Genomic DNA, 15,047 nt, shown 5'->3' on the forward strand with positions numbered 1-15,047 from the left:
CTGAGGGCTTTGTACTGTGTCCCCTGGGAATTGTTATCAGATTTTGTTAGTCTCTACAGTCTCAGAAACACCCAGTAGCATGACATTTCTTGGTCTTTTTTTTTTTTTTTTAAGGTTTTATTTATTTGAGAGGTACAGTTAGATAGACAGAGAGGGAGAAACAGAGAGAAAGGCCTTCCATCACTGGTTCATTCCCCCAAATGCCACAACAGCCGGAGCTGAGCCAGTTGGAAGCCAGGATCCAGGAGCTTCTTCCTTGTCTTCCACATGGATGCAGGGGCCCAAGCACTTGGACCATCTTCTGCTTTCCCAGGCCATAGCAGAGAGCTGGGTCCCCCTTGGCCTTGTTTTAGAAGACACACATGTGCACATACGTATGTGATTGTGTGTGTACCTCAATCAATAAAGGTTTTCCTGTGTAAGCTAGCAAAGAGCCTCAAATCCAGGGCAAATAAAAAGCGAAAGTAAGTTATGAAGGATTCTAAGAATGAGAAAGCTTAATAGTTACCTTAAAGGCAGTGGCTTAGGAAAGGCTTTTATGTTGAATTCTTTTCTAAAAAGATTTATTTACTTGAAAGGTAGAGTTAGGGAGAAATGAATGCATTTTGCACACACACACACACACACACACACACACATCTTTCTTCCATCCGCTGGTTCACTCCCCAAATGTCTGCGGTGGCTGGATCTGGGGCAGACTAAGCCAGGAAACTAGGACATCATCCAGGTCTCCCATGAGTATGTCAGGGCCCCAAGTACTTTAGCTGTTATCCGCTGCATTCTCAGGCACATTGGCAGGGAGATGGATTGGAAGCAGAGCAGTGGGGAATTAAATTGGTGCTCTGCTAGTGGATGGTGGTACTACAGGTGGCAACTTAAACTGCTGTGTCACAACGCCAACCCCTGTAAGTAAAATTTTTGAGAGGCAGAGGACAGGATGAAATAGATATCAAAGAACAAAACCATTCAGCAAGAGAATAAAAGGCAACAGGATTGTGAAGATTACCATCAAGCTAAAGATACGTTCTCAAGATGGTCTTGATACTTCTTTTAGTTAGCTTTTCAGATTTTTCATTCATTTTACTTTTATTTGAAAGATAGATCTTCTATCCACTGGTTGCTTTCCCCAAGTGCTTGCAGCTGGGGCTGAGCTAGGTGGAAGCCAGGAGCTGGTTGGGTCTCCCCTGTGGATGGCAGAGACTCAAGCACTTGAGTATTTACGGCTGTATTCCAGGGTGCACATTAGCAGGAAGCTGGATCTAAAGTAGAGGAGCTGGAACTTAAACAGGCACTCTGATAAGGGAGGTGGGTGTCCCAAGCAGCAACCTAACCACTAAGCCAAATGCCTGCCCCTTATATCACTTTGTAGTGAGGCGGGTAGCTTTGTCTACAACATCAGTCTTTTCTGATCCAGGAGCTCCCTTATTTTCATGATCAAATATTTACTAAACTGAAAAGTGATTTAGAAAGAATTTAAGTAGCCAAAGCTAAAGTGGATTTCACATTAGGGATACTTACAGTGAGATTTACAAGAAGAAATTAAATTGGATGTTTGCATAGATAAGGTTTGTGGAATTCTAAGGAAGTAGTTGTCATATTGAAATATTACATAGCTATCTCCATCTTTAGGAAGTATGTAGGAATCTTAACTATCATGCTAGAGCCTAATTATGCCTAACTATCATGCCCTGCCTATTCATATTGTTAGGCTTTAAAGGGACTCTGGAGATGGAGTTCATTAATGAAAAGTCAGAGGGAGTGACTTTTCTAAGATTCATGGTTTTCAGAACCTTTTGAAATCTGAACTTAAAATGTGTCACAACCAGCTCACTAGAATCAGAACTGAGCTTCTTGATTTGGTGCAGTCCCTTTTTGGCCACTGCAATTGTCTCAGGAAGTGGGTAGGAGGCCACAGGGGCTGCATTTCAGGAGACATGATGCTTTGAATTAGCCACTGAAAGCTCATGTTGATGCTGTTGAAATTCTTCAGCTTTTTTTTTTTTTTTGAAGATTTATTTATTTGAAATTCAGAGTTACACAGAGAGAGGAGAGGCAGAGAGAGAGAGAGAGAGATCTTCCCACTCCTCAGGTGGCTTCAATGGCTGGAGCTGTGCTGATCCGAAGCCAGGAGCTTCTTCCGGGTCTCCCACACGAATGCAGGGGCCAGGGACTTGGCCATCTTCTACTGCTCTCCCAGGCCATAGCAGAGAGCTGGATTGGAAGTGGAGCCGCCAGGTCTTGAACCAGCACCCATATGGGATGCCAGACTTCAGGCCAGGGTGTTAACCTGCTGTGCCACAGCGCTGGCCCCTTCAGTTTTGTTTTTAAATTCACAGTTACGCAAAGAATTTCTTAACATCTACAAGAAAAAGGCAGCCACAATAAATATGTAAGTTCAGAAATACATTATCCTAAGTTTTCATTTTTTAATTTTATCTGAAAGGCAGAGACTGATAGAAGAGAAATTTTCCATCCTCTAGTTCACTCTCCAAATGATTGTATAGCTGAGGCTAAGCCATGCCAAAGCCAGGAACTCCATTTGGGTTTCCCACATGGGCGGCAGGAATACTTGAGACATTACCTATTGCCTTCCAGGGTGCTCATTGGCAAGAAGCTGGATCGGAAGCAGAACTAGAACTGAGTAACCTGATATGGGACACAGGTGTCCAACCTAAACAGCGTCTTAACCACTATGCTAAATGCCTGGTGCTAAATTATTTAGGAGCTAGAATTTTAGAACAATTATATGGGTCAACCTTAAAATGTGTAAGAATTCTTGAATTTCAGGAACTTTATTCTCTTAGCTGTTCTTAACTGCAAGAAGATCGTGATACCATCCCAGAATGGTAATGACAATTATATAGTACTCCGTAATTTGAAAGTTTCCACATTAATGTATTGAAGCCCCGTAACCCTGTAAAATGGATGCCCCTGTTTTATAAAGGCAATGTTTGAGGCCTAGATCATCTGAAGGCGTCTGCCCAAGAACACATACACAGTAGACTTAGGAGGCAGTACTTCATCCAGAGCTTCTGAATCCTTGGACTGGGGGACCTATTAATACTCAGTTTTCTGCTGGACACTACAAGATAGAGACAGTGGATGCTTCATATACAAATATACAAATATGAAACTATAACACAACCAATAGTAGTTAACATTCAGAAGTAACCTGAGTGGTAGCATATTATGGGAAGTTAACTTGAGGGTGGAGGACCAGTTTCTGTGGCAGTGTTTGACCTTAATTTAGGTTTTGCAAAATATATAAAATTTTGGTACTCAATATTAACTGTAAAGCAAAGTTTAATGGTTCAGATTTCAAGCTAACTCCCATTTGCCATATGTACAAGACAAATCATACTTATTAATGTTGAAGTATGGCAGGAAGAAGGCTCCTAGGGAAGATAAGACACGTGTTCATGTACTAGGAATGGTAAGACAGTGTAGACAAGAGTGTTAGTTGAGAGCCTGGGTGAGGATGGCAGGGATGAGGGGAGGATTTAGAAGTAGACGTTGAGCTGGACTGTAATAGTCCAGTTCTGAAGAATGGAAGGGCTTGGATTTGACCTGTAGAAGTGAGGCTTGGTATGGAGCGGGAACAGAAAAAAACGAAGGTTGTAAGTGACTGAGGTGGTGCAAGTTTTAGGGTAGTAGTGATGGCACTAGGGTAATAATGGTGACACTGGCAAATAAAGGGTAAATCAGGAACTGGGAGCCTTGTTGAATGGGGGAGGGTGGAGTAAAAAAACTCATGTCAACAGAGTGGAGAAGAATGCTGAAGCTTGGTTCTCAAAGGCACCCCTGTCACCTGTCAACACTGCTGCCTGATTACATTATTTCAGCAGGTTTATTGTGGAGTTTGAATCTGGCCTGTATTGTACGTTGAGTAATTGGTGGTTTGTTTGTTTTTTTTATTTTAATACATATCTGTTGGTTGAAGGCTTTTAATTGCCACTTACTTATATCACTTGCATGAAATAAGTAAGTTAATCTTAATAGTTGAAGAATGGCCTATCTGAATGCTTGAGCCTAGTGACCGCTAAGGGCACATGTGACATATTCAGGCATCTAGCCCCCAGGGGAACATAGAGGAAATTACCCTTGAACAATGTCCAAATATGAGGGGGTCTTCAGAATGTTCATGGAAATGCCGTTATGAAGAGTGAATTTCAGCATATTTGCATTAAAAACCAATGGGTTTAATTCCATTTTCCATGAACCTTTTGAAATGGCCTCCCACATTGTGCTGACCCCAAAGTGCCATAGGACAGGCTGGGAATGCAGGAATGAGTGGATGTGAAGAGGGTCAGCACCTCTCATGCTCAAGGCTGTCCTTGAACGTTTCCAGCCTTCAGCCTTGCCTGCTTTGCCTGCAGGTGCCTAGTTCCCTCTGCTTCAGACTCCTCCTCCTCTCTTCCTTCCCCGAGAACATTTGGGTTACACAGCTTCTGGCAGACCCTATACTCATGAAGTGCAATTATATTTTAAAACAGGAGGCTCAGTAGTACAGAGAAACCGCACTAATTTGTTTCAGCATTAACGCTGTAGAGAAACAATTCACACTCTGTGTATTAGCATCCTTTTGGAAGCTTTTATGAAATTTGTGTGCTCTGGATCTACTTCCAGCAGAGTCTGTGGTTCTCCTGAAAACGCTGTTACTTCAGAATGTTCCTAGATGATTTGATGTGCAGCCAGAGTTGAGAAGAGTTGATGAAGAAGGGATTTTTGTGGCTGCCTGCACAAAATGTAGAGCCCATCACTTAACCTGCTCTGTCTCCTGTGAGATCAGCTGTGGTGAGATAGAAGGAAAAGGTTCTAACCTTCCTTGGAAGATTACCTGTTTTCTGGATTGCCCCTTCAAGACTCCATCTCCATGAGGTGATAGAGTTGAGAAGGAGTCTACCACACTTTTAGAGTTTTGGAGCCCACAATTACAGGAGACACTCCCGGTACTGAGAAGGAGTTGCTCCCTCCAAGCCAGAGGTGATTTTGATTGACTTCCAATTCCTTGGGCATTGGTGGTCTAGCACAGCCATGAGTGCCATCTCAAGTTAATACATGTTCAACGTTACTCTGCATTTAGTTGGGAGTTCCAGTCCACTGATTGACTCCCCAAATGCCTGGAACTGGCCAAAGCCAGGAGCTGGGAGTTCATTAGGGGTCTCCCATCCCTTGAACCATCAGCTGCTACCTCATCAGGGTCTGCATTAGCAGGAGGCTGGAACTGGGAATGGAGCCTAGACTTGAACCTAGACACTGATAATAGGATGCAGGCATCCCAACCTGCATCTTAATTACTAGGCTAAACGTCTTAGCTTTTTAAATTCATAAAATAACTAGCATTACAAAGCAATTACAAATTAAGTTATGTTGAAGGGAGTTATCAAAACAGTAAGATTAATATATGCTTTCTTATTAATTAAATCCAGTGATGGGTCTCATAACTACTATAACTCATAAAATCTTTTTTTAAAGATTTATTTGAAAGGCAGAGAGTTACAGAGAAGCAGAGAGAAGTCTTCCATCCGCTGGCTCACTCCCCAGATGGCTGCAACAGCCAGAGCTGCGCTGATCCCAAGCCAGGAGCCAGGAGCTTCTTCTGGATCTCCTACGTGGGTGCAGGGGCCCAAGGATGTGGGCCATTTTCCACTGCTTTCCCAGGTCATAGCAGAGAGCTGGATTGGAAGTGGAGCAGCCGGGACTCGAACTGGCGCCCATATGGGATGCTGGTGCTTCAAGTGGTGGCCTTACCTACTATGCCCTACTGTTGATAAATGTGAACAGTATTGCAAGATAGCTATAAAGAAGTAACAGAAGCAACTAGTTTGTCTTACAGACCAAGTCACAGGTACTGAGAATATTCATGGTTTATTACCATCAATCACAGCTGAAAAGGATGCACAATTTCCGTTAAGAATTCTGAAACTAAATATGTAACTTTCCTTGTCTGAATTCAAACATACTTGAAAATCTTAGGAGTATATATTTGAGATTAAGCATATTAATATGTTAGTCTTCTTTCTACAGGTATGGAACAACAGGTAAAGATTGCAGTTTTTCACAATAGTAGTATGTATTTTATTTATGTATTTCCAGAGCCCCTCTTCTGATTCTAAAACTCACATTGGGATAATCTTATATTTGCTATGAGCTGAGGTTAGTACTAGATGTTACACAGCATCAGAGGGCTCTCTGAACTGCGAATGCTAATAAAAGTGGTTTGATGTTACAGGAATACAAGCGCAAGTTAGCCAGAGTATCCCTGGTGCGCAAAGAACTCAGGTCCCGGATCCAGAGCCTGCCAGACTTATCTCGATTGCCCAATGTCACTGGCAGCCACATGCACCTGCCCTTTGCTGGGGACATCTACAGTGAAGATTGATGACCAGTCTCTTCAGGGCCCAGGACTTTGCAAGAGATGGAGACAGGTTAGGTGGATAGTCCTGTAGTGTTATTTTTGTATATTGTTGAGAGAGTGACACTAACGAAACGACAAGTAATTTATAAAATTGTTTCAAATGTTGGTTTGTTTACTATTTTATTGGTAAGTTAACATGACTTAGTTTAACAAAGTGATGATCTCTGTGTATTAATAAGCTTACAAATAGTGATTATTTTCAAGAGATCTTTTTGTAAATTTTTTTGATCCAGGGCCTTGTGAGAAATTCCATGTTTATGTTTATTCATGTATTTTCATTTGTTTTCCTTTATTTTCTTCAATATCTAATCACTGTATACTATGTAATTCCTAAAGGGGAAGAACTAATCAGGAGTTGATTGAGACTTGTTATGACATAGTTAGTAGAAAGGATTACATGTTCCAGCTTGATCTTTACCCTTCTTCCCAACCTAAATTTGGGTCTGTGCCTCTCCATGATTTTGATTCCTTATTCCCTGGAGGTCACTAATTTAACACTAAATATGAGTTCCACTTTGAGGGTCAGGTAAAGCCTAGAGAACTCCCTGGTAGCACTGAAGGGTTCCACTCCAACTACCAGTGTGGAATAAAGAGTGTTATATAGGGACCCCCTTGATTAAACTGTTTAGAATTCTTTGAGTAGATTAATATGGAAATGCTTTGGAAATAGTAAAAGCTTTTGACATTCTACCACTAGAACAACTTTAGTTCCAGAACTGGTTTCTGTTTGTCAAATCGGTCTCCTTTTAACATAATTGATCCCTTTAATAAAATATCATCTATGGGACTTAAAGAAATAAAATAATGATACTTTTATTATTCCTTCAGCCATACAACTTTAAAAACAGTAGTATTTTTAGCTCTAATAACTCAATAACACAATTGTCATTAATGTTCGGTAAAGTAGTTTGAAACATTTTTAATGTTTCCTTAAGGGTTTTGAATGACTGTGTATTTGGAAATAAAGCAGTGCTACGCTACAGGGTAGATGTGGTAAATTTTATATTTGTATATTTGCAATTGTAAACAAACGTACTTTTACCTTTGATTTCTAGCCCTGTGTGTTAGAGCAGTTGCATGCTCTCCTGCATTCTTTTTAAATCACATTAAGCTATGGATTTGTACTCAATAATGACTTGGGATAAACATCTTTTTTTCATTCATTGCTTTACATAGTAGACATTTTTCTTCTCATTGTAAGCAGGTTCAAATTAGATAGTCAATAAAACATCTCAAATCCCACAAGCCAGTTACGTCTCACTAGTCTAAATGGCTTCACTCTGTGTCTTTCTCAGCACTAGAGATTAGAGTTAACATGAATTTACATGTAAGGTAGATGGCAAATGTTGATTTTAAATAGCAGTAGTTCTGAACACAATGCTTCTAACAATTTGACCTCTCTAAAACAGATGGATGTAAGCAGTCCTCATCCATACATGGCTTGTATTCCAAAGTTTTTTAGTCAACTTTTGGGACTTGGGGTGAATTTTCTTCTAGAAATACATAGGGGTTAGGTTCCCCATAGACAGAACCACTGCAAGCTCAACTGGGAACTGGGAACCTAAGCCATTGAACCATAAATGTATTTAACTTGAAATATGGTTGATAAATTACTAGTAGTAGCTCTTGACCAGCATTTGTATCATCACGCGAATGGAATCGTGTGTAGCAGCCAGGCTCAAACACTGGGGTGTCTGCCTGTGCTGTGTACCTCTGTCCCTACGTGCAGGAAATGGAAGATGATATGCAGCAAAGGGGGAGGGAACATGCACAATTCTAAAACCTAGTTATACCTGTAACAAAAGTATACCAGGCAAGTTAGTTTTTGTTGTTGTTATTGTGAAGGCAAAAACTTGTATGTTAAGTTATTTTTAATATCTTGACCTTATTTATGATCTGAAGTGGTGATTTATCCATTCAAGAAATATATTTTTTCCATTTAAAACTAATTTATAAACTATATACTCCTGGGAAGATTTGAAATCTTTTAGAAGTTTGTTGAAATATTTTCACCATTTAGGACAGACTTCTGACTTAGGTACTGATTTTAATGCCAGTATCTGCTCTAAATATTTATGATAAAAATGCATTATTTTTTTAAAGAGCTTGATGAGATTTGTGATAAGTGATAGTGCTCAAGAACCTGAATCCCACCCCTTGACCTAGCCTCCACAAACCTCAGCTGTTGGTTAACTCATTAACTGAGTGCAGTCTAGGCTGCTTTAGAAGTCTTGTCTTCAGCCTTATGATAGTTAACATGGTGAGCCTTAGCAGTAAGTAGTCTTCCAGTCTAGAAGAGAAGACTACATTTTCTTGAGAAATGGGTTAGGTGGGGGTACTGTAATACCAAATTCTGAATCATGAGCATTTTCTCCACTGTGTGTGTATCTGAGGCAAATCATGCGTCTGAGTGCCGCTTGGCCTGGCCCCTCAAGAGAAGAACAGTCGCCACACCTGCAGTAGGGGTGCTGTGGTATGAGTGGACACCATGCTCTCTTCTCCACAAACCGTACTGAGAGCTGTCCGGATGGCAATCTGAACAGGTTCTCTGGCGCTCCTTCTGCTCCTTCCGTCACTACAGTAAGTAAAAGAACCTCCGGGGGAACTGGGAGTCTCAGCGAGTCAGTTCTTAGGACGGAACCGCCCCCCATCCCGAGGAAAACCATTCCAGATGCAGCTCTGTTGGCACCTCTTCTCACATGCACTCTCAATCAGGGTTTTTCTATAAGAACTCCTTCAGAATCAGCTAAAGCTGGGAGAATCCAGTTCATCTTGATTTGCAAAATTAAAAGAACAAAACAAAACTAGGTAGTCAGTTGTCACTGGATGAACAACTCATAGTTATTGAACTGGTTCTGAGAAATCTTTGCAGAGAAAAAACTCAAAAGTACAAATTAACTAATTGGGAAAGCTACAAGGCCCTTTCTGAATTTTCCATTCTGCAAATTGACATTCTATGAATAACATAAAGCTGCCAAACTGCTGTGTGTTCTCTTAGGAAATAGCTCCTGAAGATGTAGTATTGTGTCATAGTTGTTGCAGTATATCAGAGCATTTAAAGTGTAAGCCCAGTTCTTCTCTGTCTAGAAAGGGAACATCGTGTTACTTAATGAATTGATTTATACGGAGCCTCTGTTGCCAACTGTAAGTGCAGCCGTCCATCCCTGGGTCTGTTCTGAGGTGGCAGTAGCACATGGGAAGATGGACTTGCCCTGTTTGTTTACCCCTTTTTCTCTGGCTGTATCTGATGACAGTACAAGGTGTTCTTAATAAAGTTTTATGTTCTTTTTGAAGCCTCTTTGTGTAGGTTATTTTTGTGAATCTGATTCATTGGATGTGGTGGGGGAAGGTGGAAATTTGGGACAGACTGATGGAACTGGAGGGAAGCGAAGCCATAGGAGAATTCAGGGACGTGTTCAAGAAACTGCTGAGGAAGATCACTTTACTCGGCCAGTGGTTCCCAAACTGGAATGAGCATCAGAGTCGCGTGGAGGGTTGATTAAACAACCGCTGACTGGGCCCTCTACCCGGAGCTTCGCATTCCATTTTCATCTCTAACAGCTTGATACTGACGCTGCTGGGCCTGGGCCATGTTTTGGCAGCCGCTGCACTGGACTTAGAGTCTGTGACTTGCTTCATGATTTAAAATATTTTTAAGCAGTTCCAGGGAATAATAAAGTGTAGGTTTGACGATTCATTACATACCAAGTCCTTTATGGGTGGAGCACAAGACAGTGTCTTTTGTGACCATCTGCTTAGTAATGCTTATTAAATGCTTTCAAGTTAACTGATTCACTTGCTCCCTTGTACTTCCTGGAGCACAGGCTCTCCTGCTACACCTTGCATTTATTGATTGATTGATTTAGAAAGTCAGTTAAACAGAGGGACAGACACAGAGAGACAGAGATCTTCCATCTGCTGGGTCACTCCTCAGATAGCTGCAACAGCCAGTACTGGGCCGTGAAGCCAGGAGCTTCAATCAGGTCTCCCACGTGGATGGCAGGGACCCCAAAACCTGTGCCATCTTCTGCTGCTTTTCCTAGGCCATTCGCCCAGATCTGGTTTGGAAGTGGAGCAGCTGGCCACAACACCAGCCCCCAGGCCTAAATCTAAAGCATAATTGAGGGATACTAGAAATCTGTGGGGCAGAATTTGCCAAACCTCTTTGATAGATTCAGTTAGGGACACACAGAAAAAACACATTCCAGTGGAGTCACACTTCTCTGATTCTTATCAGCTAGAAAGTTTGGGAAATGTAGGCATCTGGCCAGACCCCCAATTCTCCATTTCTGCGTCACTGGATCTGAATGCAGGAACTTCATTCCCATGTGCTTTTCCTTTCTGCAAAGACAGATTTTATACAGTGGAACCAATATTCACAGATGATGTTTCAGGAGGTTTGGGCTATGGAAACCTACCTTGTAAACAAGCTACCCAAATGATTCTGATGTAGGCAATTCATGGAGCACACTTTCAGAAACAGTGCCCTACAAGGTAAATTCAAATCTGTGACATATTAATGAGAGTTCACACAAATTATACTGAGCACCAGCAACTGGTCTAAGATATGTACTTCACATATCTTTTGTGATAGATGCTCTCATTATCCCTATTTTACATATGGGAAATTAAGACAGTGTAAGTTCTGCATAATTACAAATAAGACAGATGGGGAAGGTGAAATTCGAGTTTGACTCCAAGCCTGTTCTCCTTAACCACCACATGATGCTGCTCCTGCATTGATACTTTGTGTAGCCATCATCTCCAAGTCCACATTTTGCAAGGTATGTCAGGTTATAGTAAAATTAACATTATACAAGTATTCAAATTATGAAGAAACATGCATTAGCTAAAAGCATTAGTGAAAGATGGGGGCTTGTGCGAGGATATTACACTCAATTTTTTTCTTTGGTTAAAATACACATAATGATATACATGGTAAATTTTAACCATTTTAAATTGTGCCTTGGTGTTAAGTATAATTACATTGTTGTGCAATGATTACCACCATCTCTAGAACTTTTTTTCATCTTCAACTGTAACTCTACACCTACTAAACAACAACCACTCTCCTTTAAAAAAAATGTTTATTTATTTGAAAGGCAGAGTTACAGAGAGGCAGAGAGAGAGAGGTCTTCCATCTGCTGGTTCGCTCTCCAGATGGCCACAATGGCTGGAGCTGCACCAATCCAAAGCTGGGAGCCAGGAGTTTCTTCTGGGTCTTCCACGAAGGTGCAGGGATTCAAGGACTTGGGTCATCCTCCTCTGCTTTCCCAGACACATTAACAGGGAGCTAGATCAGAAGTAGAGTAGTTGGGACTCGAACTGGCGCTCATATGGGATGCCTGCATTATACATGGTGGCTTTACCCACTGTGCCACAGCGCCAGCTGCCATCTACTTTCCTACTCTATAAATTTGATTTCTCTAGGAGGTACCTCATGTAATGGAATATAAAATATTCTTTGGTGACTGACTTACTACACTTAGCGTGGTATCTTCAGAATTCACCCATGTTATAATGTGTCAGAATTTCCTTCCTTTTTGATTATGTATACAAATATATAAAATATATGCGAACAAAATATGGCCTATATACAAACATGCACACAATATTTTGTTCATCAGTGGACAGTTGGGTTTCTTCTGCTTTGTTGTTGATAATGGTATGTGCTTATTTATTTGAAAGGCAGAGTGACACAGGAAGTGGAGGAGACAGAAGGAACCCTTCCATCTACTGGTTTCACTTTTCAAATGGCTGCAACATCAAGGGCAACACCAGCCAGGAGCCTGGAATTCCATTTGGGTCTCCCACATGGGTTGCAGGGGCCTGAGGACTTGGGCCGCCTTCCACTGCTCTCCCAGGCACATTACCAGGGAGCTGGATTGGAAGCAGAGCAGCTGCAACTTGGAACTGGCACTGCAATATGTTATTCTGGCATTGCAAGCAGGATTTTAACCCACTGAGTTTTTTCAAAGCAGTTTCTCAAAGCATTTCCAGTTTTTTTCAAACCAATTATTTACATTCACATCAACAAAGCAGAGTTAGAACAATTGGTTAAGGATGTTGTAGACAACTTTTAACTAATTTCTACTGTGTTTTAAGGCATGGTGTTGAGTCCTGGGGTACACAGGGATTAGTCAACTACACATCTGCTCTAAAAAGTGCTTACAATCTAGTGGAAATGGAATAGTGGCAATTTTTAGAATTGATAAAAACTTACTGTTTTTTTCTAAAGTAGCATGTGTTTCCTAAGCCAGTGGTTCATTAGGCCAGCAGTGTTAGCCTCAGCTAGGAAATTGTTAGAAGTCCAAATTTTCGGGGCCAGCGCAGTGGCTCACTTGGTTAATTCTCCACCTGTGGCACTGGCATCCCATATGGGTGCCGGGTTCTAGTCCCTATTGCTCTTCTTCCAGTCCAGCTCTCTGCTGTGGCCCAGGAGGGCAGTGGAGGATGGCCCAAGTGCTTGGGCCTCTGCACCCACATGGGAGACCAGGAGGAAGCACCTGGCTCCTGGCTTTGGATCGGCACAGTGCGCCAGCCATGGCAGCCATTTGAGGGGTGAACCAACGGAAGGAAGACCTTTCTCTCTGTCTCTCTCTCACACTAACTCTGCCTGTCAAAAAAAAAAAAAAAAAAAAAAAATCCAAATTCTTGTGCCCCAGACCTCCTGAACCACAACGTATGAGAATAGGGACCAGTGATATATCTTATTAATAGTAAGCTGTCCAGGTAATTATGATGAACACTCAAGTTCCAGGTCTGTTGTTGGCACCACTGCTCTGGGCACCCAACACTGTCAAATGTATTTCTTCCAATATATAGAAAAGAGAAAAGGCCTGGTCCAACCTAAGCAACTGTAATAGTGTGCCTTCTTGACAGGCCAAGAAATGCTTTCCATTTGCCTTATTTGAACTTGGAAGTCCCCTCTTGGCCAATTCCTCTATGGTTTCTTAATTCATTTCTCTGGGGATGGAGTATAGGAGGAAGAGAAAGGCAGTTTGGAGTCTGAAGGGCAACTGCTTACCTAACAGGTGCATTAGCCTTTGGTATAATTACACACTTTAGGTTTAGCTATTTTAATTGCTGAAATCCATGTGGTTTTTATTTCCAATTTTTGGATGACAAAGTGGAAACCAAGTTTTATTGGTTTTTTTGTAAGTGGATCATTGAAGTGAAAGGTACAGTAATCAGTAATTTTAGATCTATACATGGTGGAATTCTGTGTTTCATGAGGAAAGTGCAAAGCTGTAGTTTTTATTTAAATGATCTGTGATTAAGCATTGTGGGCTTATTCAGACGTTTTTAAAAATTCAGCTGTAGAGATATTTTTGGTTAAAGTTAACTTTTTAAAGTCTTATTTCTTGGGGCTGGCGCTGTGGCATAGCGGGTAAAGCTGCCTCCTGCAGTGCCGGCATCCCATATAGGCACCATTTCGAGTCCCAGCTGCTCCACTTCCGATCCAGCTCTCTGCCATGGCCTGGGAAAGCAGTAGAGGATGGCTCAAGTCCTTGGGCCCCTGCACCTGCATGGGAGACTAAGAAGAAGCTCCTGGCTCCTGGCTTGGATTGGTGTAGCTCCAGCCATTGTGGCCAACTGGGGAGTGAACCAGTGAATGGAAGATCTCTCTCTCTCTCTCTCTCTGCCTCTCCTTCTCTCTGTGTAACTCTTTCAAATAAATAAATAAATATTTAAAAAAATAAAGTCTTATTTCTTTGTTCAGTGAAGAAAATTTCATTTTACTTAAGGAAGTACAAATCAAATAAGATGTTTTAAGAGGTTTAAATCATATGAAGAGTCTTCAGAAACTTCATGGGAATGATTCTTATGAAAAAACTGTGCATGGATTTCAAAATATTTTTGAACCAGTATGAACTTCCTAAATTCCATGAACCGTATGAAGACCCCTTGTACATTACATGGCATTTTCACAGTATTAATACTGATTGTCTCCTTTCTCCTGCTCTTGATATTTAAATTTAAAAACGTGAAGAGTTTTTAATGGGGTCAGGCTACTAGCAGAGAGCTCAGTGTTACATGTTGTGAAGAGCTCTTTGTGTAATTTTGTTACACTGCCATCAGGTGGGAAGTGGGCCTTGGTTGTGGTTTTTTTGCCAGAGTGTGCTAAACTAAAAGAAGTAAAGTTTTTGGTTTTTATTCATTTGTCTTTTTGGGTTGGTGCTTGAATGCTGCAGGGGCACAGGTGAGTTTCGTGTCCAGTTTCTTATATCCTTACCTGGGTGATAGCTGTGGGTGCCCAGGTTAGAGGCAGATGTCCTTGATGCTTAATATTCTCACCATCGAGTTTCTGTCTCCAAGTCCTGTCAACATGCAGAACAAATACTGCAGGTTCTCTTGAGTTCTTTTCTCTTTGTTTCCTTTTAAATCCTTTGATGGAAAAGAGCAGTTACGGTTGCAGTAGTTTTATACCAGGAGCATGGAGCACTGTCTTTTTACATGGAACATAATTTCCTCACCAGTAACCAATAGGAAGTTAACTGCTAGTGGTTGAGCTCAGTGATCGATTAAAATACAAGTTTTTTCTTAACCAGCAATTTTTGCAGTATGGCCTTAGAGCTTTGAAGCACAAGGCCTTTAAAAGCTATATCAATTTTATTTGAAAGAGAGC

At 41.3% G+C, this 15,047-nt stretch overlaps 1 protein-coding gene and 1 long non-coding RNA gene across 3 annotated transcripts in view; one reads left to right on the forward strand and one right to left on the reverse strand.

Moving 5' to 3' along the window:
* RPRD1A (regulation of nuclear pre-mRNA domain containing 1A) overlaps positions 1–9,711 on the forward strand; it is an 87,357-nt gene extending 77,646 nt beyond the window's left edge. For both annotated transcript variants that reach the window (XM_089305803.1, XM_002713499.6), the window contains one exon: positions 6,233–9,711. In XM_089305803.1, coding sequence (XP_089161929.1) covers positions 6,233–6,375 — 143 coding nt within the window. In that variant the 3' untranslated portion in view covers positions 6,376–9,711. The remainder of the gene's footprint in view (positions 1–6,232) is intronic.
* Positions 1,992–14,808, reverse strand: LOC138844029 (uncharacterized). The gene is made up of 2 exons (XR_016214563.1): positions 14,655–14,808; positions 1,992–2,359 (listed from the first exon to the last, which is right to left on the reverse strand). It is a non-coding gene; the product is annotated as an uncharacterized LOC138844029 (long non-coding RNA).
* Between the last annotated feature and the right edge of the window lie 239 nt (positions 14,809–15,047).

This window comes from Oryctolagus cuniculus, chromosome 10 (genome assembly GCF_051225735.1).
Source record: "Oryctolagus cuniculus isolate XC-2025 breed Fujian yellow rabbit chromosome 10, ASM5122573v1, whole genome shotgun sequence".
Taxonomy (NCBI): Eukaryota; Metazoa; Chordata; class Mammalia; order Lagomorpha; family Leporidae; genus Oryctolagus; species Oryctolagus cuniculus.